General features: G+C 44.0%; 1 protein-coding gene across 1 annotated transcript in view; it reads right to left on the bottom strand.

Annotated features, from left to right (window-relative positions):
- The window catches only part of PITPNC1 (phosphatidylinositol transfer protein cytoplasmic 1), a 260,223-nt gene that overhangs the window by 46,767 nt on the left and 191,019 nt on the right, over nt 1–22,437 (bottom strand). Inside the window, exon 8 of the mRNA XM_012747303.3 lies at nt 3,916–4,011. Coding sequence (XP_012602757.1) covers nt 3,916–4,011 — 96 coding nt within the window. The remainder of the gene's footprint in view (nt 1–3,915; nt 4,012–22,437) is intronic.

The raw sequence follows: 22,437 nt of genomic DNA on the forward strand, positions 1-22,437 counted from the left end.
CTTTGTGGAGCTGATGAGCTATGAGCTAGCATGATCTAGCATGAACTTTGCTGCCTCCAGACCAGCCCTGGGTGGAGAAGTAGTGTGCCCAGGAATGCTCACAGATGTGTGAGTTGAACTCCAAACGAGGAGATGTAAAGGTTTTTAAGCAGAGAACAAGGTCAGGTTTCACTTTAGTTGGAAACTCTTGTGGTGGGAAGGAGAATGTTAATTATTTACAGTGTGCCAAGTAGAAATCTGTCTGGAAATGGTTTGCCTTCTGAATTGGTTGTTTCTCTTATTCTCAGTCCCTGGCATGTTCATGGTAGACACAACCACCAAAACTGCCCAGGAAACTCACCCTTCTCCCTTTTGGTGGGTTCCAACCGCAGTCTGGATTCTGGGTGCCGAATGGTGGTGGGGTTGGGGCTGCAAGGGAGTCCCCACCGGGCATACTTTGCCTAAGCTGTTACTACAGGCTCCTGATGACAGCTGTAGCCCTTTGTGGTCTAACTGCCAGGTCTACAGAGAAAGAATTCTGCTTGCAACACAGACCAGCAGAGCTTCTGGGAGCCCATATTTGACAAAGAGTGTGTAGGGCTGAGCCCTATGGGGCCCTTTCTTCCATATACATTAAGTAACTCTAAGACTCCAGGACAGGCAAGGGGTGGCTCTGAGTGTGAGAGCTGAATCCAGAGTGCCATTCATCCCCAATAACCTCTTCCTCTAGAACAAGGTTTTCCAGCCTCCACAATAGTGACATCCTAGGCCGGATCATTCTTTGCTGTGTGGGGCTATCTTGTGTTTTACAGAATGTTTAGCAGCAGTAGCCCTGGCCTCTACCCACCAGATACCAGTAGCACCTTCCCCATGTTGTGACAACCAGAAATGTCTCCGGACATTGCCAAGTACCTTTGGGAGGCAAAATAGCCCCCAGTTGAGAACTGTTCTAGAGGACAGTTTCCCATTCTTTTCTTATTTGATTTCTCAGTAACATTCAGCACAACTGATTACTCTTTTCCTCTTGAAACTTGCATTCCTTAGTGCATCCCCCTCGTCTTTCTCCTCTCTTATCAGTTCTTCGTGGACTCCTGGTGCCTCCCTGCCCTCTGCCTGGTCTCCAAACACTGCCACCCATTAAGGCTCAGACCTCAGCCACTTTCCTATTTACATTTTGTGCTTTCTTCCTCTCTTCTGTCTACAGGATTTAAAAATCTCCTCTTCCCTAAATACTCCCAAATTTGTCTCCAGCCTGTAACTCTCATCTAAGCTCCAGACACACTTGTATTTGTTCTCAATGCCTCACTGGCATTATAAATCCACCCATCTTTCTCCAAAATCTATTCCTTTCTCATCATCCCATTTCAGTAAGTGGCACCCCCATTCGTCTGTTGCCCAACCCAGAATCTTTGAGGTCATCCCAACTCCTCTTTCTCTCTCATCCCCACATCTGGTCCATGATAAATCCCTGTCAACTCTACCTTCAAAATATACCTCAAACCGTCCACGCCTCTTTTTCTGCTGCCAGCCCTCCAGCGCAAGTGACTGTATAACCCAAGTAGCCAATAATATACATCATGGTAGTGACCTCGGTGGTCAGACTTCCACTCTGCCCTCACCAGTCCATTCTCCATCCAGAGAAATCTTTTCAAAGCATAAATCAGATCCTATGATGCCCCGGCTTCAATTCCTGGCAAGGCATTCCATTGCACTGGAATAAAACCCAAGTATCCCAGCATGGCCCCTTCCTCCTTCCAATCTCCCTTCATGCAGTTCCTCCTCTCGTGGGTGCTGCTGCCGCCACACTGGCCTCTGCCAGCTCCTCACACGCGTCACCTGGGGCCTCTTGCACATGCTTCTGCTTCCATCTGGCATGCTGTCCCCAGATCTTCTCATCCGCAAGTCTCAGCATGACTGTCATTTCTTCCAGAACATCTCTCCCGATCCCGTACTCTTAAATCCAGTTTCCTTATCATCTCTCCCTGTACCTTCCTTCTTGCACTTGTGACTTTTACTCCATATATATCTGTGTGATTATTTCTTTATCTTTGGACTCCCCTGCTAGATTCAGAGTGTCCTGTGGGGAGGGACCCTTAGTGTCTCTTTTGATTATTGCCATGTCCCCATCTAAAACACTGCATGTGACACTCAGTGAACACTCAGTAAATATTTATTGGGTGAATGACTATTGACCTCTCATTTCCTCGATCAAACTGCACCCAGGAAAGAATACTTTATGACCCAGGGAAAGAGGTATGGATGAATGACTCTGAAGACTTAAGAAAAAAGCTTCTCAAATGTGTGCCGATAACAAGCAGCTTTCTAGTGGTGGTTCTTGGGAGCAAAAAGGACAGGAAAATGAGTCAGGCACCCGTTGACTAGAAATGAGATGTGTTGATTTCTTCATTAATATTCTATATTTGTCTGAAGGCTTTCTACAGAACCAAGAGGGAACTCCCTGAGGATCAGCGGGACCACATCAAAGCACTCTAAGAGAAGAACTGAAATTAGTTCCCAGTTTTCTGGCAATGCTACCTTCCTGGAAGGCCCAGAGCTCCCAAAGAGGCCAAGATGTTCAGGCAGGACAGCAGTCCACGGGGCTCAAAGAACCACAGCTTTACTCAATTCTTTGCACAATGCGCTGCATGTCATTAAAGCCCCGTTAAGTACTGAAACCAAAGAATGCCCATGGAGCCCTGTGTATCTCTCTCTTCAGCAGGTCCACAGTTACGCAGAGAGCATTTAACTTTGTTGATCTTAAAGTGTACAGATGTGGTTGGCTGCAGGGCATAATGAGAGTTGATGACGTTAAAATGCTTGGACTTTGGGTGGATGTGTGCCACACAGTGACCCACATCGGCCTCTCCCCGGTCATTGCAGGGACAGCAGCTGAGGAGCACGTGCCTGCAGTTAAACAGCTAAGCATGTGCTGAGATCAGGTAAGACTTTATACTCAAATGAATCCTGAGATGTGGAGGCAAAAATCCTGGAATGACATGGGTACCCCAGTTTGCTTGTGTAATGCTGGCATTCATTGCGAATGGGTTTACTTATCACGTCTTCCATCAGCCTGAATGAATCTGAGAGAGGAGTTTCAAGGTCCATGTGTTATGGCTCAAGGACGCGTCTTGGGCTCTGATTCCAAACATACTGGGACTGGTGGCGTGTTGCTAAACAACAAAAATAGCCCTGCATCTGCTGTCATTGCAGGTCTGCGACGTTATTTACAAGCAGGTCACCCAAGTTCCGTCAGCAGTCATTAATAAGGAACTAAACGGATATAAATGGTGACTCGCAGGGACCATAAAATAAGAAGGTAGAAGTAAGGCAGAGGAAGGATTCTGGTAGGGTGAAAAGCAGACAGAAAGAAATCCTCCAATATTTCTCAGCCAAGAAGAAAGAATAAGAAGCCCTCAGGAAGGTGCTGCCTATTTTGAGAGAGAGACTCAGTGCTGGGATGAGCCGTCAAAGTTTTTTTTTTTTTTTGCTCAAGAAACTGAAATCTAATGAGCCGTCAAAGTTTTGAGAACAAATTGAGTTTTCTTTGTGTTAGACTCCAAAGATACAAATAAAACACAGTCCCTGCCCTCCCAGAGCATGCAGGAGAAAGGCCGCTGGGTTTCAGAGAGGCGGGTGTGTTCGAAGGCTCAGCCTTGTGGATATTGATGTTGCTCAGAAAGATGGCAGAGTTTACAAGACAGGAAACTAAATCAAAATTGAGTCACAGCTAGAGCCAATGATGAGCCCTGAAGAGCAGGGACTTAATTTTGAGAACCACATTAAAGAACTCAGCAAGACACGAAAGCAAATCGAATTAGCACAAAGACAGATGGAAGTCTCCCAGGTTAGGAGTTGCTTAATAAATATTTGTAGAATGAATGAATGAATGAATGAATGAGTGAATCTCTTCCACATGTTACCGTATCTTTTGCTTACCTCAGATTCTTTGTAGTAGCGCTCTGGAATTTCATCACAGGCAATATCAATAAAGCAAACTTCTCTCTCCAGGTCTTTGGCTTCATTGTCAAAAATCTGAAAAAGGACAGCAACATATCAAAGGTTAGAGATACCAGGTGATAGCCTCCAAAGTGCCTGTGGGGTGGCACAAAGGTGCCCGAGGCAGAATGACACCCCATAGAGCATCTTCATACGGTTCAGTGCCCCTGGCTAGCGCTTTCGCTGCCTCAGAATGTGCAAGAATCATAAAAGGCTTTTTATTCATTGCTTAGGTTTTGTCATATCAGAGGCAGGTATAGCATCAATCACTGCTTGGTGAGAGGTAGAGGAAACAGTGGGCTGTTTTTAGAAGTGCAAGGGTGAGGAAATGAATCTCTTCCAAAAAATCTCTTCTAAAACTGAAGTCTTCTGATTTTTGGCAGTTAATCTGAACAGGGGAATGAAGAGGCTGGGAAGGGTCTGGCTCAATTTGAGGAAAAAAGCAATGATATAGCCCAAAAGGTATGTGTTTTCATTAAAATTTATATATATATTTAATTTCACCAATAATACACTCTCATTGCAGAAAATATAGATAAGCCAAAAGAAGAAAATAAATCACAACCCCATTATACAGGGATAAACACACGCATTTTTCTTTTTTTTTTTTTGAGACAGAGTCTCACTTTGTTGCCCAGGCTAGAGTGAGTGCCGTGGCGTCAGCCTAGCTCATAGAAACCTCAAATTCCTGGGCTCAAGCAATCCTTCTGCCTCAGCCTCCAGAGTAGCTGGTACTACAGACATGCCCCACCATGCCCAGCTTATTTTTTCTCTATATATTTTAGTTGTCCAATTAATTTCTTTCTATTTATAGTAGGAGACAGGGTCTCGCTCTTGCTCAGGCTAGTTTCAAACTCCTGACCTTGAGCAATCCGCGCGCCTTGGCCTCCCAGAGTTAGGATTACAGGTGTGAGCCACCGCGCCCAGCCACGTATTTTTCTTGATAATTTAAGAGCATGATTTCCTTGGTACTCAGAGGAGTAACAAGATACCGAGATGGCTTCTTGCTAGTCTACTCTAGGTTCCACTGGTCCAGAATGGCTACCACTTGCAAAAAAGATACATAAGACAACCACAATACATAGATACAAATTTTGGTGGAAAGATTAAGTTTCTCTAGTTTTTCCCATTGCCATTTTTTTCTGGTCTAAAGGGATGATCATTCCTTTGAAGAATGGTAAACAGATTAAGTTTAGAAAACCACCTCATTCTTAGAGGAAGTCTTAACTGTACCCCCATCTCACTGTTCAGCTAGTTCCTGCAGGGACTCATAGGTTAACACTAATTACATTTGACTCTTCCGAAGAGAATGAAATATTTTGCAAGAACAGGGTGGTTGATGCCTAAGAACATTGTCTTGACTCAAATTTGGTGCCTATTAATAACATGATCTCCGTCAAGAGAGCATCTGCAGGACTCTTTAGGTTCTACATACTCTTATTGGTTTCTCAAGTTGAAATTATTAGTCCTTTCCAAATGCTTTCTGAATAATATTTATGCTTGTAATTATCCTGCAAGCCTGCTGTTTGATCAACTGCCTATTTCATTTTAAAATATTTGGAGACTGGACTCTTCAGATTCGTCCAAGGAGATTAACTCCTGGGTCTGGCCTGAGGTGGCCACTGCATTTTCCTCAAAGGCAGAGAAAGATTGGCTCTTGGATCAGCTCTGATTCCTTCCACTGCCACTTGAAGTCAAGTGCTTTGGGACACTCCTAAAATGTTTGGGAGGGACAAGTGGATTGCCTCTAAATGAAATTGATGGTGGAGAAACAAGTTCCAATGGAGAAATAAGTTGTGAAATGAAGTTCTGGGTCTCAGATTGTCTGCGTGATCAGTCCCTCTTACCTCCCCTTCTTTTTGCATGAGTCTCTTTTAAGTGTAAGCCACGAGAAGAGAGACAGTGTCTTATTAAGAAGTCAAACAGAATACCCCAGAGGGAAATGAGCTTCTAGAAAGTAAATTATGAAAGAAGTTAAAGAGGTTTGACATTTATTGCTGGTAAAATGCATGGGATTTGAAGAAACGAAAATAAGCAGGAGGTAAGGAGGCCATTGACAGGTGCATGGCTCTATCTAATTTAATTCAAACATTATTGATCACCCATTGTACCAGTTACAGCAATATTACCGCTCAGCTCCCTCCCAATTCACCCTTTTGTCTCTGTGACAATGGACTGGACCCTGTAAGCATGTCTCCTTGACAGTGACCGCAGCACTGCTAAGTATTGTCAGCAGAGGGCATTGGAGGGACACAGCAGGAAGGAGGGCATTTCCCTTCCAGGTTTGGATCTTGTTGGCTGCAGAGTCTGTCAGTGGGGACTTTCAGTGGTGCTCAGCCCCAGCTGCGTGCCTGGAGTGCACGGTGGTTCAGTGAGCTTGCAGCCTTGGCCTGGGCCCAGTAAGCGCTTCATTGATCCCTCTGCCTCCCACACAGGCACCGTGTGATCCAGGCCTTGGTAGCGTGCCCTGACGCCCTCCACACACCTACCCACAGACTTCATCTTGCCTATGTCCCAGAAGGCTTTCTGCTGCCCGTCACTAGGAATCAGCTCTGGCTCAGGCAACCCAGCGAACGTCTCTGCCATTCTGTGGGCTACAACTACATCTTCTTCAATGACCTCTGAATCTCAGCCCTGGAGGGGGCCCCTTCCAAGTTTGTCCATCCTTGGGCATTCTCTCTCAGCTTTAGGGTACCTTGTAGAGTTCTCTTTACATCTTTATAGTTGCTCCTATCAAAGATTAATAATTCCTTATATTACATTTCTCCCGTTCAAGATAATGTGTGGTTTCTGTCTCCTGATTGGGCCCTGACTGATACACCTATTGCATACAAAGTGCTGCTCTGGGTTTTAGGGACTGAGTTCCCAAAGATAAGGAGGGCTGAGTTCCTGCCCTTAAGAAGTTACTATCTAGTGAGGGAGACAGACTAGGAAGCTAGTACCAAAAATACAAGGCAGAATAAAGTGTGTGCTCCAAAAGAAAAAAAATAGGCTGTAAAGCTAGGGAGAGGAGCCACTAATGTTGACTTAACATTTATGAGGATAGTAATATTATTACCACTTTTCAGATGAGAAAACCAAGGCTCAAAGAAGTAAAGAGCCTTGACCCAAGTCACCCAGCCGCTCAGTAGAGAAGCTTGGATTCTTCAAGGGCAACTCTCCAGGCTCCACAACCAGGTTTTCCTGTGACAAAAGGCTGCCTCTTAGCACCCTACCAATAAGATAAATATCAGGCAAAAGCATTTCCTGCTTCTTTCTAGAAAGATAAATTTAGAATCTGGTTCTTTTCCAGCTACTTGTAAAATGTATGTCCTGAGTAGCCGTCACTGAGAACTCCCGAATGACACAGGTTCTTCTACTCCTTTGCTGAATAGCTAAGGCTGCAGTAGGATCTACTTAGGTATCCTTCAGTCCAACCTCTCATCTCCACCATTAATATGATGCTTAACTCTTGTGCCAAGGTCCATGAAATAGAAAGCACAGGAAAGTTGCCTTATTTGAACTTTGCAATAAACATTTCAGGGTGGGGTATCCATCACCCGAACAAAGTCACAAAACATCACTTTGAGGACTTCAATATCCCTTTTCAAGCTTGAGATGACAATGAGTCTGAATTTCTAATAAATAATTAATCTCCAATGATTACAGATTTTAGGAGATGCTCACAGGTGCTCAGTGAGCGTCTGCTGAACTAATGGACAGCATTAGCTTCCACCTTCCAAAGAGGAATCTGTGGAAGGGATATTGCTTGATAATTGATCTTGGTTTCCCTTCATGAGTCTGAGTTCTATTCCTTGGTTGTAAGCACTCTGATTTCCCATAATTCCCAATATAGGGCTCAATGTACAGTGGAAACTTCCTACTATGAGTTGTATGATAGTCCTACACTGGCAGTCAGGAGAGGTATGTTTGAATTCAGTTATCTTCTCTGTGTAATCCTGGGCAAGACCCTGCAGCTTCTTTGGGCCTCTGTGTCCTTTTCTATAAAATGAAAAGCTTGGTCCAGGTGGATGGATTTCAGGAGTCTATGAAACATCCCGGAATCTGGAGAGGTATATTTTTCGAGAGAGAGAGTTCAACCACTTTCATCTGATCATTAGAGAGATCTGTGATCCTAATGAGGTTGGGATCAAGTGATCCAGATGACCACTAAAATTCCTTCCAGTTAAAAAGTCCATGACGTTAAGAGTGACCTCTGGGTCACGTCAATCTCCTTCATCTTGTTCCCTGACTTGTTCTTTCTCTGTCCTTTCAGCCCGCAGCCAGCCGACTTGGGTGGTGGACAGAGGAGCTGCCACAAGGAAGTGGGAAGTGGTCGTGGGCATGATATAGTGTACTTGTAGGGCACAGCCAGGGTGAAAGAGTCTCATCTTCACACTCAGTTCAGGGCAGGATCCAGAGTTAAGCCAACACTGTTATAAACAGACAGAGGCTTAGCCAAGTCCCAAAGGAAAACAATCAGCAAGAGTAACTATTCATTTGGGCTTCCCCAGCGGTAGCAGCAGCTCTGGTCCAGCTACTGGCTCTCTGAAGTGGAGTAAGAGATCTGCTGGGATAGCTGTAGGATGAGGTGCATCTTGGTGATGCACCAAGCCAGAGCTTCATGGGATTGCACCTGGCACCAGGGAGCTGTGCCCCTTCACCATCTTGTTTGCTTCTTAGGCAGAATTTGTCTCATTCTGAGATGGGACTTGGGCTTGGGAGTTAATTGAGGAACTCTTCCTATGTCACCTGTAATATCATTCCTGTCTTTGGGTATTAATCAGAGACATGGTGGGGGAAATATGTTTATCTCTCCTTCCCTTCTATTATCTATCTGTGGATGATCTGCAGTGGATTGGGGGGGGGGGAATTTGGGAGGAGTCAGGGGAATCAATGAGAGACCTCCCCCCACTACTGGGGAATGAACACTCAATAGGACAAACTCTTTCTTTTTTTTTTTTTTTGAGATAGGGTCTTGCTATGTTGCTCAAGCTGGTCTCGAACTCCTGAAATTAAGCGATCCTCCTGCCTCGGCCTCCCAAGTAGCTGTGATCACAGGCGCAGACTCCTTTAATATGAACTGAGCAATGCTACAAGGAGAAGGCAAATCTCCTGAATAAACACTATCTCATAGATCTCAAATAAAAAGAGAGTAATTTTCCCTCTTTTATAAAGCATTATGAACAATAAGTATCAAGTGTCTTAAAAATCTTCATATACTTTGACCTAGTAAGCTTATGCTTAGAGAATTTATCTTAAGGAAAGAAGCTTAAATAAAGGAAAAGCTTTATGCACAAAGATTTTCATTGCAACATTATCATAATGGCAAGAAAAAAAAAGATAGAGAAAGAAAGAAAACAGCTTAACTATCCCACTATGGGAGAATGGCCAAGAAAATTAGGATAAATCCATCTGATGAACTATTATGTGCCATGTGGCCTTAACTAAGAAGGGAGGGGCATACTGATAAATAGGGAATGTGAATCACAACAGTCTAGATTTCTCCTTGAACAGGGGCGCCTTTCTAGATTTTATAATCTCCATGGGTTCAGTTCTAGATTTGCTTCTAGATCTTGTGATTTCTTTTATTAAAGCCTATTCGAGAGCATGATGTGGGTGGCTCTTCACAAACTCACAATCTCAGGAACCATGGATTCTGCAGTCCCTTTCTCTACAATGGTAACTTTTCTGGTTTCAGACTCAAGCTCAGATGAGAATTCTCTGTACTTTCTGTACAATTTTTCTGTAAATATGAAACTGCTCTAAAAATTAAAATCTATTATTTTATAAAAATTGAGGACTGGGGGAATGTCTAGACCTAGTAGCCACGTGGGTTTTTATCTTTCTGCCATCTGTACAAGCCACCGATGATGCAGGGTAAAAGTGGCTGATTAGTAAGGATTTTGCAAAAAATTTACCATTCATCTTGTTTTATGCTTCAGATATGATTAAAGGGACAAAGAAGCCTAGCTAAGCCGCTGTTCTCCTCTACTATAACATTTTTTCCCTCCTTGCATTTGGGAGCTCTCAGGGGGAAGCAATGGACTAGGACATACCAACAAAGTACAGGCTCAGCAAGCAAGAACACTGGAAGCAGAAGTACTGCTTTAACAATGCTTTCACTCTCAGTCTCTGGATTTGCAAAGTAGCCATTGGTTTGGTGGAAGGAAGGGGATACTGGTCACTGGTTAATACTTTCAGGCATATGGAGCTAGAGATGGTTCATGGGTTGTTGATTATTATTTAACAGCAGCATAACCAGTTGAGGAGAGCCTAAAAAGCACTTACAGTCATGAAAAAAATAGTCCAGGTTATCAGTGACAAAAGCCATCATCTCATTACCCCATCTCTACTGGTATTTTCTCCAAGAACATTTTCACAGCTACACAAGTCAGTGGTGACTGTTTCATAAATACATACCCTCTAGAATCCAACCCAAGAACATCTCAACTTGTCTTGCACATGGCCATAGAACAGCACTAAAAATGACTTTCTTGTCAAAAACATTTTCTGCCTCTATTTTTTTTTTCTATTTTCCAGAATAGAGATTAATGGTTACTTGTTCTGAAGATTGAATTACTGAACTTAAGGACAGTGCTCTAAAGAGAGGAAGAGTCTGGGTGCACAGCAATCAAGGAATCAGTATTTATTGAGTACCTACTTTGTGTTCAACACCATGACTCTTAACATGTGGAAGATAAGGTCCACTCTCAAAGGGACTTGTGATTTTATAGAGACTAGATTTAGTGCAAGATTCAATTGACACCATAGACATATGATGTATATATATTAAGGTACTAAGTACTAAAAGGTGTGCTTCAGACAAGAATATGCTGGTTTAGATTCAGCGAGGAGGTAAGTCACCATATGCTCATAGTAATCTGGGCCCAGGGTTCTCACTTGGCCGGCAGCAGTTATTCAAAAGACTGGCTGTTTGGTTGTGAGAAAAGGAGAATCCAGTCCCACGATGTGGTCCTACAGTGTGGTCCAGAGATGCCAGAGCCAGGGGTATGGCTTACGGCTGCTGAAGTCTTCACCTGAGGCGCCCAGGGAGCTGCCTGCTGGTGCTGGGGGATCTGGGGTCAGTGATGTCCCCAGATTCACTCCTGAGCTGACCTTGCTCTCGGAACGGAATTGGAGCCCCATCTGGTAATATGGTGGGAAGTGCACTGCTTTTATTTAATCCCCATCAAATGCTCCACTTGCCACAGGATTTAGGGGTATTTAGGCTGAGTAAAGGAAACTCATCTGTCAGGGTTAGGCTGGATTGTCTTAGCTGCTGGGTAAACCTCAGTGCTTCTCTAGAGAATGCTCTCTGGTGGACAGTATCATTAAGCCCTTGGTGCAGAGGGGAAAACTGTTTTTCTGAAGCCAGCAGGGAGTCACAAAGCAAACTGAAGGCAAAGGTTTCTGTCCTGGGAGTGTCTGAGAAAATCTTGTCCCCAGTGAGGTGGTGGCGAATCTGTGCTGCACTGCTGTAGCGGTGAAGGGGGGGGGTGCACAGAGGAGCCTGGACGATGCCCTTGGGTCTCACTGGGACCCGATGGCTGTGCTCTTCTGTCTTCCTTATGCTGGCCTGTGTCCTTTCACTGACAGCTCAATTACCTTCTAGTATATCGGGTCTGACTTTTAAAGGGCTCTAAATAGACACTGGGAGGAAGGGACTTAGAAGGAGTCCTCTCTTCAGAAGGCTGTCTTTGGGCCTAGGTCACACTTCCAGACTGTTCTAGTTATGGGATCCTAGAAGAGGGTGGCTGAGTATGTAAGGATGGGGCGAAGCTTTCAAGGCATGACCTGGCGATGTGAGGACACCGCTGAGGGGTGAGAAGGAGTGCTGCCATTGACAAGCTGGGGGAGTACTGACATGGGCGCACAAGCTGCAGTATATTAGATGGAACGGGGTGGGGGGTATTGAGTTGGCTTGAAGGGGAGGAGCACCTTGTGGTGGGGACACCTCGATCAGAGATGAAGGCGGGGCGGAGTGAGGCAGTGGCCTCAGCACTGTCCTCAAGTCTCTGGACAGTGAGCACAGGAGGCTGGCACACCCTTAGGGATGCCCAGGCTTCCAAGAAGGATCTTAAGCTCCCAGTTGAGTGACTAGCAGTGGAGTGAGGATGCCATCAGAGGTCTTTGGGGGGCCAAGAAGCACGAGTAGAAAAGAACCCCATATCTTGAGGCACCTTGATTAAAAAAATTTAGTGTTCGTGGTGTCAGGAAAGGAGCCTTGCTTGATTCTTTTACTAGTCACTGAACAATATTTCTCTATATTAGTTTAAACTAATTAAACTCCTAACTAGAACTCTCTGACAAGAATGCTAGCAAGATAGTAGTTTAGGGAAATTTGACATGTTGCTCATTCCCAGTTTGAGCACAAAGAAACGAGTGGTGGACTCTCAAATTGTTCAGGCTGGCCCTGGACTGGACAGAAAGCACACTCAGCAGGGTGTTTTTTCTTCTTTTTTTAAAAAAGTTTCTTAGGAACTAGATGTCTTTAGCTTGAAAAATACAGTCAAGTATAGGGAAGAAATTAGCAACCAGCCATAAAAGTTATGCATATCTTAATCCTCCAATCCTTCTACTATGGGACAGATAATTTTTTTTTTTTTTTTTTTTGAGACAGAGTCTCGCTTTGTTGCCCAGGCTAGAGTGAGTGCCATGGCGTCAGCCTAGCTCACAGCAACCTCAAATTCCTGGGCTCAAGCAATCCTGCTGCCTCAGCCTCCCGAGTAGCTGGGACTACAGGCATGCGCCACCATGCCCGGCTCATTTTTTCTATATATATATTAGTTGGCCAATTAATTTCTTTCTATTTATGGTAGAGACGGGGTCTTGCTCTTGCTCAGGCTGGTTTTGAACTCCTGACCTTGAGCCATCCTCCCGCCTTGGCCTCCCAGAGTGCTAGGATTACAGGCATGAGCCACTGCGCCCGGCCTGGGACAGATAATTTTAAAAGTAAACTTTATACAAAATCTTGTGCCATCTTGTCATTCACAAAATGCAAATGACAACTCAACACCTTTAATAAGATATGTTGATCCTTGTTTTTTATTTTAAACGCCCTGCCTCAAAAACCACCTTTTTTCATTGATAGTTTTTGGGTGTGCAGGTCTATGAATTTTAACACATGTATGAATTTTTGTAATTATCACTACAAAAAATTAAGTTACAGAACAGTTCCATCACCCCAAGAAACTCATTTATAGTCACACCCCCCTCCCCCGCCCCATTGGTCTGTTCTCCATCCTATGGTTTTGCCTTTTCAAGACTCTCATATACATGGAATCATATAGAATGTAATTTTTTGAGACTGGCTTCTTCTCAGTGTAACGCCTTTGAGATTCCTCCCATTGCTACGCATGTCAAAGTTTATCCCTTTTTGGTGCTGCAAAGTATTCCATCATGTGGCTGTGTGACAGTTTGTTTATGCAGTCCTCTGTTTTTAGTTTGGGGCGATTATGAAAGAGTTGCTAAAAGCATTTGTGGATAGGTTTTGCGTGAACACCAGACTGCATTTCTCTAGGGGTGATACTCAAGAGCAGGGCTGCTGGGTTGTAGGGTGTGTGTTGATGCTTCTTTGTAAGCAGAGGACTCAATACTCCTACAACATGTTGAGTGGTGTCCCTCCAAAATTCATGTCCACCAGGAACCTCAACACTGTGACCTTATTGAGCAATAGGGTCTTTGTAGAAGTAATTTAGTCAAGGATATTGAGATGAAATCATCTTGGATTTAGGGTGGCCCCTAAATCTGATGACTAGTGTCCTCATAAGAAGAGGAGAGGACATGGACACAATTAAGATACAGAACAGTTCCCATGGGAAGAAGGTGATGGAAAGACAGAGACAGAGATTGGAGTGATGCAGCCACAAGCCAGGGGACACCAGGAGCCCCCAGAAGCTGGAGAGGCAGGGGAGAATCATCCCACAGAGCCTTTGGAGGGGACCTGGTCCTGCCAACACCTTGATTTCAGATGTCTAGCCTCCAGCACTGACAGAGAATAAATTTCTGTTGTCTCAAGCCATCCAGTATGGTAATTCATTATGGCAGCCCCAGGAAACGAGTACAACTCTCCCTGCTTTTAAGGACCCCTTTCTTCCATTCTTCAGGTCAAGATGAAACTCTCCAGTTCCTGGAGTCAGAAGAGCTGGCCTTCCCAGAGGCCTTACTGTCCTGTACATTCATGAATAAAGGCAACGAGGCCTTTTTTTGTTCTCCGTTATTAAATGTATGCAGGCAGAATAAAGGTTAGAAAACTCAAAAAGAACACATTTAATGTGGAGTTTCAGACCAGCCAATGGTGGGCATTTGTCCTTTTCCATTCTCTACCCACCCCAAAGGTCACAGAAAATTCAAAACAACAGACAGAAGCCTGACGACAACAATACCTCCGAGAGACAGGGGACAGGAATACCTCAGGGCAAGGCTCATCGGTGAAGTTCAACATGAAAAGCCACAGATAAACGCACCTGGGGAAAATGAGAATAGGCAGATGAAAGAGTGGAGGCTGCCTGGGAAAGTGGCGAGGCGGAGATCTTAGGGGAAAAGCGGATAACAAAGTGGCTATGAATTCACAGCGTGATCCCTTTGAGGGAAAGGACACTTCTATTCCAGGGTTTGTGTCTAGAAAGAGCTCCAGCAAACCAGCAGGGGGCTGAGAACCATTTCGTGCAATGACCCCAAGTCCTACATATGGTAAACCCTGGCTCATGCGGGTGACATAAAAGGTGAGGAAGAAGGTTCAAGAGACAGTAATCAAAGTGACATGGTCAGTGACTGATGAGAAAAAGATTCTGTTTGGAAAAACAACGCTCTAATCAGGTGCTGTAGGTCATGGCAACTAATTAAGAGGACAGAAAAGTACATTAAAGCAATGTGGAGAGTCACAAATGCTATGACTCAATTCATTTACTAAAAAGGCTGTAAGGGCACAAAATTGCTTCTAAGCTACGGTTCCCAGGGCAGCTGCAACAAGGCTCCTTTCATAAGCTTGGTCTAATTTCAGTGCAGAGTAGCCTCAATCCAAATTCTTCCTCTAGGCTGCCACCTCCTTTGGACACACAGACTGTCTCATGAGACAAGGCCAACACTTCCCATGAGCACGTGTGGAGACTGGCACAGGGATGGTGTACGGTTTCCCTGCAGTATGATCAATAATGCTTCCTAAAATAAGTCTCAGAAGCCAAGCTTAAAATAGTTTCAATTTCTCCCAGTTCTTTCTTATTTCAATTCACAGGGTGGTCTCTGGGAACTAGAACTGCTGGTTTTCTGTAAAGTTGACAAATTGATATTGAACCTGGATGTGCTCACAGGCTTGCACCGGGCCAGCCTGCAATAGCCTCTGAGTTTGGCATTTGCTATGTTGAGGTGACTTTGGTCTCTACCCTTTCCTAAACCGTTTTTTTGTGTGTGTGTGTGTGTGCCTAAACAAAGAATCCTTTGCACAAAGAGGCAGAGTTCCCGACACAGAAAAATGACAGGCACTTCCTTTCCACTGGGAAGCCACTAACTCAGCCTTGAGGGAAGAGAATAAAATATGGGGACAGATGGCTTGCTGAGGCCAGCATGGTGGGGCTGCCACACTGGGCTGTCGAAAGACAATGAGGCCGGCAGCCTTGCTCTCTAGAGGCCAGAGAGTTCCCTTCTCTTGTTCCCCAAACAAGCGTCCTGAGGTCATCACGGCTTGTGTCTCCTTCCAGCTCATTCCTGGCAAGCCTTTCTGGGCAAAAACAATGGAATGGGCACCAGCCCCAAACCACTTAAGCATCATGGCAGATTGCATCTATTGTCAGAAAAAGCAAAATAAAGGAACAAATTGTTACATTTTCCTGGTAGGTTGTGTTTTGTTTGGTTTTCCTTTCTACGTGAATTGGTTGTAAAGTCGGGGAACTACGCAAGGCCTCCTGGCTGAGCTCCACAGACCTCCCGACCAACTCAAGGCAGCCGTCCGAAGGCTCCAGAAGGAGCTCTCCAGGCATGGGTGAGACAGACTTGGGCCAGCAGATGGGGAGAGGGTTGGCTTCCAGAGCTCTTCCCAAGGCTTTGGTATAATCGGGTCCCAGGCTCCTGGAAGGGCTTGTCATTTCTACTTTTCCTCAGCAGAAAGGAACCTGCTGCCATGGCCCTGCCTTGATGGACCAGCTCTCACATGCGCTCTTGTGAATTGACTTTGGGCTATCTGTGATGTCATTTTTAAATAACAACATTTTCTTTTCTCTTTTATCCTTATCATAATCATAATACTTCTTTATCATGGAAAGAATAAGAATCTTTAGTATGGGATCTCATCTGTAAAGTGAGAGCAGTACCAGCACCTCCATCACTGGGCAGCAGAGAGGATTCAGTGACATAAAGCAGGTAAAGCCACTTCATTTTGACCTGGCATGGGAAGGGTCCTGTCAGTGTTAGACATCAGTGTCATTTAGGGGGAAGAGGGGGGAAGAGGAGGGAAGCACCCACAAACCTGACACTCATTTTTTAGGTCTGAATTGCATTTCAACATATGGCGGTCACATAAATGAGCTAATTTTCTGCTGTTAAATGTTTAAAACCTTTCTTTTTCTTTTTTGGCCTTTTTTCATGTTATTTATAATAATGCAGCAAATGCTTATAATAAAATGTTAATCTTTACTGCTAATGACCTAGCAAATCTCCTGGATATCTCAGACATGTTTCCTGAATTTCAGACCTATTGATGGCCACTGACAATTGGACACTGATCTCTGGTTTCACTCTAAATGAGTATATTCCAAACTATATTCATCATCCCCATTCCTCCCCTTTGGCTCTAAGGTTTAAGCCTGTTTCTCTTTGTGATCCTTTAATCATCCAAGGTAGAAACTTGGGTGCCATCCTATGCTCATTTCTTTCTCAGTCTCACATCCAGTCAGGCATGATTCATTCCACTGCTCCTATATCTCACCAATCCATCTCCCTGACAGCCTTGAAATCTCTATCTCACCTGGACAACTGCAGGACGCTGAACTTTCTTTCTCTTGAGGCTCTGATCTGATCATCCATCCATCCATCCACTCATCCATTTATCCAGCCATTCATCTATCCACACCTTGCCCACGAGTTTTCTTCTCAATACACCAGGACACTTTCTTCAATGCTCCTGGAACATGTCAGTTCATGGTGGAAAGAGCAGAGTCCAAGTCAAAATATCTGGTTCTAATCCTGGATCCACCACTTCGGAGTTCTGTGACCCTAGAAACTCCTCCAGGCCCCCATTTCATCCTCTGGAAGTGAGCAGTCTAGGTGTCCCTTACTGAGCTGTCAGGACCCAGTGACATAACAGGCATGGGGGTGCTTTGCAAACTCCCAAATGCTGTACAAATATATGGACTTAGTATGCCTGTCTCCACTCATCAACTTACCTGCCTGGAGTGTCCTCTTTTCTCTCTTCCTTGCTCCGGATCTGCCCCTTGGACCCTGAAGCTTTCTAACCACACCCTGCTCACTGCTTCAACCTTCCAGGCCCTTGTTTTAGCTTTGCCTCTGCCCTGAAGGCTCTTCCCTACCTTATCTGCCTGGCACACACCAACTCATCTTTCAAGATCATGGCCTTGCCATACCTTTCTTGATCACCTTTAGCAAAGCATTTTAGAAAAGCAACAATGTGTATAATGAACTCATATTTTGGGTAACATTTGGTTATTGTTTAATTCTTGGGCTCCCATAGGCCCTAATCCAAATCTCCCTGATGGAATTACCAGGGAACACTAACCTCTACTAAGTGATTTGTCTCAGCTGTTGCTACTTTTGTTAAATCAGGGGGTCATAAATCATTAACACTCCAGGAAAGACTGAACAATTATCCTTCAACTCCAAGCTTTTGAAGTCCCACCTCTGACAGCCAAAGGCAGTAAGTGGCAACAGGCCCATTGTGATTTTTGTTTTAAAAATCATTCATCTATCAAACTAAGGAATCCAGTAATTCAAAGTAAATGTCCTGGTTATATTGGTTTGGATAGCTGCCTGGACATGGAAGATGAAATAAACTTGACAGGTGATAGTAAAAGTCTTGCATTTTGCTGAATTCTACAAATCTGGACTAGAAGCAGCCCAAGGATTCTAGTAAGAGGATGGTCATTGCTGAAGTCCCACTAAGTTCTCTCAGTACTGCAACTATGACATGTGGCCTTGGAGTCACAGAGAACATGCTATACAACGGATGCATCACGTTTATCTGCATCCCTCAGATATTCTTTTAGTATCTCATATTTTGAAAGGGGCTTAGCAGTTAATTAAAAAAAAATTTTGTTGTTGTTGAACTGAACTGTTAGACCAAATGCTATGTACCTTGAATTTTAATGTTAGCACTTGTTTGCTAGTAGTTTATTCACTTTGTTTCCTGCCAGCAGATGACATCTTATTAGCCAACAAGTCGTGGCAGATGTCAAAGTTTAGAAAACAATTTGCAAGATAAAAAAGTAAAATTCAGATAAATGCCTCCACTAAGTGTATATATTTATGCAAATTAGGAAAAACAATGTCAAATTTAATTTTAGAAGCAGAATCCCCTAAATCAGAGAATACTTTAAGAATCATGCTTCATTACCAAGGACTACAGAGCTCTAGGGGCAATTTAAGTTCTTTGCACTGAACATGCCCTTCCAGAATGTTCTAAATAGTGCTTCCTGTGCTTTCATGTGCACACAAATCACCTGGGGATTCTTGCTTAAATGTATGTTCTGATTCAGTAGGTCTTGGGAGGGGCCTGAGATTCTAACAAGCACACAGGCAATGCTGATGCTGAAGACTCTAGAAACATCTGCCATTTCAGGGATATAAGTTTGAGGCAAGAGAAACTACACAGTAGTGGTCAAGTGACAGAAGGTCTTATGGGCCAGCTACTGTGAAAATGGTCAGATTTGGGGTCGAAATGCCCCCCCACCCACGAGGTAGCTCTGTGGGAGATGGGTTTAGTGAGAGATTATTCTAGAAAAGAGATAAGGGCCTTAGCTAGGGCAATGGTAGTTGGAATGGAGAAGTAGGATGGATGTAATATTTAAGAGGTAAAGCCATTCAAATGGAATGCCCAATCTGGGGTACAAAAGGCAAACTTGGAGCCAGGGGATGTGGCCTCGTTTTTGCTAATCCAATCAGATCCACTTCTGCTGTGAATGACCCCATGAAGACTTTCTCAGCAGTCTGCAGGAAGTTAAAGGCCAGGCTAGAAGGATCCCTGTTGCCCCTGCTTCAGGATTCTTCCTGCTCTCTCTCTCTCGGGGTGACTTTTCAGCGCAGGCAGTCATCTTTCCTTGTCCAGTGCTTAGAAGAACATGTCAGCCTGAGCCTTGGCTGATACTGACCTCTCATACTGGCCTCCGACACCAGCTCTGTGATGAACATGGCTTGGAAAACCCAAGGAGGACAAAATCTTCTCAAAGGCCAGACAATAAAATGCAAGGAAGCCACACGTGTCGGATATTTTGAAAGTCCACAAAGACCCAATATTGCTAATCTAGAATTCCTGCCAAAGATGCACTGTCTGAATCTAATCATGAAAACACAATGAGGAAAACTCAACAATGAGGGATGTCCACAAAACTAGCCAGTGTTTTTCAAAATGTCAGTGTCATGGAAGACAAAGAACAGCTGAGAAACTGCCCCAGACTAAAGAAAGTGACAACTAAATGCAATGTGTGAGCCTATATTGGAACATGAATCATGAAGGTTTTTATTTTTTAAATTTTTTAAACTTGATTAGTTTTTTAAGAGTCTAGCCTAGGCTAGACTCAAACTCCTAGGCTTAAGTGATCCTCCTGCTCCAGCCCCCCAAGTAGTTGGACAAATCATGAAAGTTTTTATTGTTGTTTGCTATAAAAGACATTATTGGAATAACTGGCAAGACATAAATATGCTTCTATACCAGATAACAGTATTGTATCAATGTTAAACTTCCAGAATTTAAGCATTGCATTATGGTTACGTAAAGGGACATGCACTCTGAAGTATTCAAGGGTGAAGGGTCATGATGTCTGCAATGTACAAAGGGTTCTGGGGAAAAAAATAATGTATAAATATTATGGAGACAAAGAGACAAAGCAAATGGAGAAAAATGTTAACAATTGTTCAATCCAGAATCACTGTACTATTCTTGCAAACTTCTCTGTAGGTTTGAAATTTTTTCCAAATAAGAAATTTAAAAGAAAGCTACCACAAATCTTGCACTGGTTTAGAGAAAGCAGGAAAACTGGGCACATCCTCCAGTCTCCTGAGAGTTGATGGCAACAGGTCATGCCCTGCCCATCTGCAGTGGTCAGGCTATGGGCTGTTGGCCCTGCATGGCCTGAAGAGCAGGGCTGGGGAGGGGACCTTAAGGGAGCAGTCCCAAGGCTCTTCTGGAAAATGCTACCTTCGCTCTGCTGAATCATGCAACTCCTGCAGCTGGCTCTCTCTTTCCCGAAATCTCAGAATGCTGTACCCTGAAGGGAGCAGGTAGTTAGAAAAGTGCTGTCTTGCACCAGGTCCCACTGCTGCAATGATGCTCTGCCACTGGGGAGCAGGTGCCACAGATTTCCGACCACTGTGCATTCTTTCCTTGGAGCAGCACAGGACGAGAAGGTAGCAACCTGAAGTTTTGTACAAGTTTCCTCCAACTCCAAGTAGAAAAATGGGCCCTGTTGATTTGCTATTTTCCCCGTGCTGCAGGTCACACACTCCATTCTGCACATGGGCCAACCAAGGACAGCAGAGCGGGGGAGGCTGGTTATTGCAGAGACCATTTTAAGGTCAAGCAACTGCCAAGTTTTTAGACAGGCAATGGTTTGTTTCTATGCTTATCTGGATATCTAAGGAGAATAATCTGAATGAAGGTTGCTAAGAATTACAAGAATTCTTTTGCACCTTTCCTCCTTTTTTTCTTTCTCTCGCTCTCTTTTTATTATTATTTTTTAATGAAAAGAAAAGAAAAGAAAAAAAAAAAAAAGAAACTCTTCTGGCCCTGAGCCTAAAATCTCATACTTGTGATGCTAATCTCTTCTTGCTGGCTCCACGCCACTGCTATTGGCTCTGTGCCTGTTTAATATCACGGTTGCTGATAGTAGGTTGTGGCCACGTTTCCATTAGAAAGTTCAGTTTTAAAAATGTTTCTGAGATGGAGACACAATCTTTTAGGCAAAGGGTCCTCAGTCCATGCCTAGTCATCCAAGGGTGGGTTCAGGGGTCTCCAGCCTGCGTTTGCAAACCTCTCCTCCTTAGCTGAATTTAAATATGCTCCATTGGAGCTCTTTGGAAAAGCTAGTTTTCAGAGTGATGCTTCATTTCCTAAATATTGTCTCATCTCTTTGAAGGCAGTTAAATTTGGGTCTGAGTAAAAAAGGGTCACTTGCCGTAATGACAACAAAAAAGATAAAGGCCATGTTGGGTACTTGAGGAAAGGATGCTTTTCCCAAGGCTTGATAAAGAAAATGTTTCTGTCTTTTCCCTTCCTCTCTCGTTTCTCTTAACCTCATTTTTCATGAACTTATATAAGACTTGTTTACATATTGAAGATTTTTCCAAGCAAACTACTGAATAATTCCCTCCTTTATCATCCATTGCCCATTATTCCATTAATTCAGTGAGCTAGTTTAGGGCAGAAAGCTCCCATCTCTGAGGCTTCTCACTGAGGTCCACTTTGGCCATAGGATCTGCTTTTGGGCAGCTGAGGTAGGGTATGGAAACAGTGAAGGACACACAATCAAAAGATCAGGGACCTCAGTTTTGTCAGTTATTGTGTGGCCTCAGGCAATTTATTTAAAAATATCTCAACAGCAGAGACCTCATCTGCAAACTAAGCATCCACCTCATGTGCTGTTATGAACGGTAAGTAGTACAATGCTCTCTTAACTGTAAGTGCTAGGTATTATTTGTTAGTGCTGGTACTTAGGAGTTGCTCTGTGAGTGTGTACCGAGCTCACCTGACTTCCTGATAACTGTGCAGGTGGCTTCGTTCTGTCTGGCACCAGAGGAGTTTTCTGACCTGGTTTCAAGAGCTGTCTTCCTGCTCATTACTTATTATTTTATTGTCCATTATGGTTCCCAAGTACAGCCCACAATAAACACAAGGACTTACTGTATCGTCTTTACTTCCAACTAACATAATTTAGAGAGTTGATAGAAATACATGAGCCACTAACACAATTTCCCCTAGCTAAAATCTTCATTAAGAAAAAGTCAGAAGTTTTTTCAGGATGAAGACACAAAACCAGGGAAATGTCCAATAAACCCAGTGAGGACTCTCCAGAGTCAGGAGCAAGGTCTGTTCCTGGGCTGGACAGCGGCTGCCAATTGGCAGGCGGCATGTATGCAAGGTCTTGCGGGGACTATGGAAAATCCATAAACGGTTCAGGACAAAGACTTGCAGAGCTGTCTCTCTCACCACGTGGGGAGATGTGCTGAGTAGTTCTGGCTGTGGGTATTTTGAGATGTCCTTTGGCACTTGATCTCAGCAAAGAAGGCACGTGGGGACTGAGAGATAGGAAAAATAAACTG

The sequence above is a fragment of the Microcebus murinus genome, chromosome 18, assembly GCF_040939455.1.
Source record: "Microcebus murinus isolate Inina chromosome 18, M.murinus_Inina_mat1.0, whole genome shotgun sequence".
NCBI lineage: Eukaryota > Metazoa > Chordata > Mammalia > Primates > Cheirogaleidae > Microcebus > Microcebus murinus.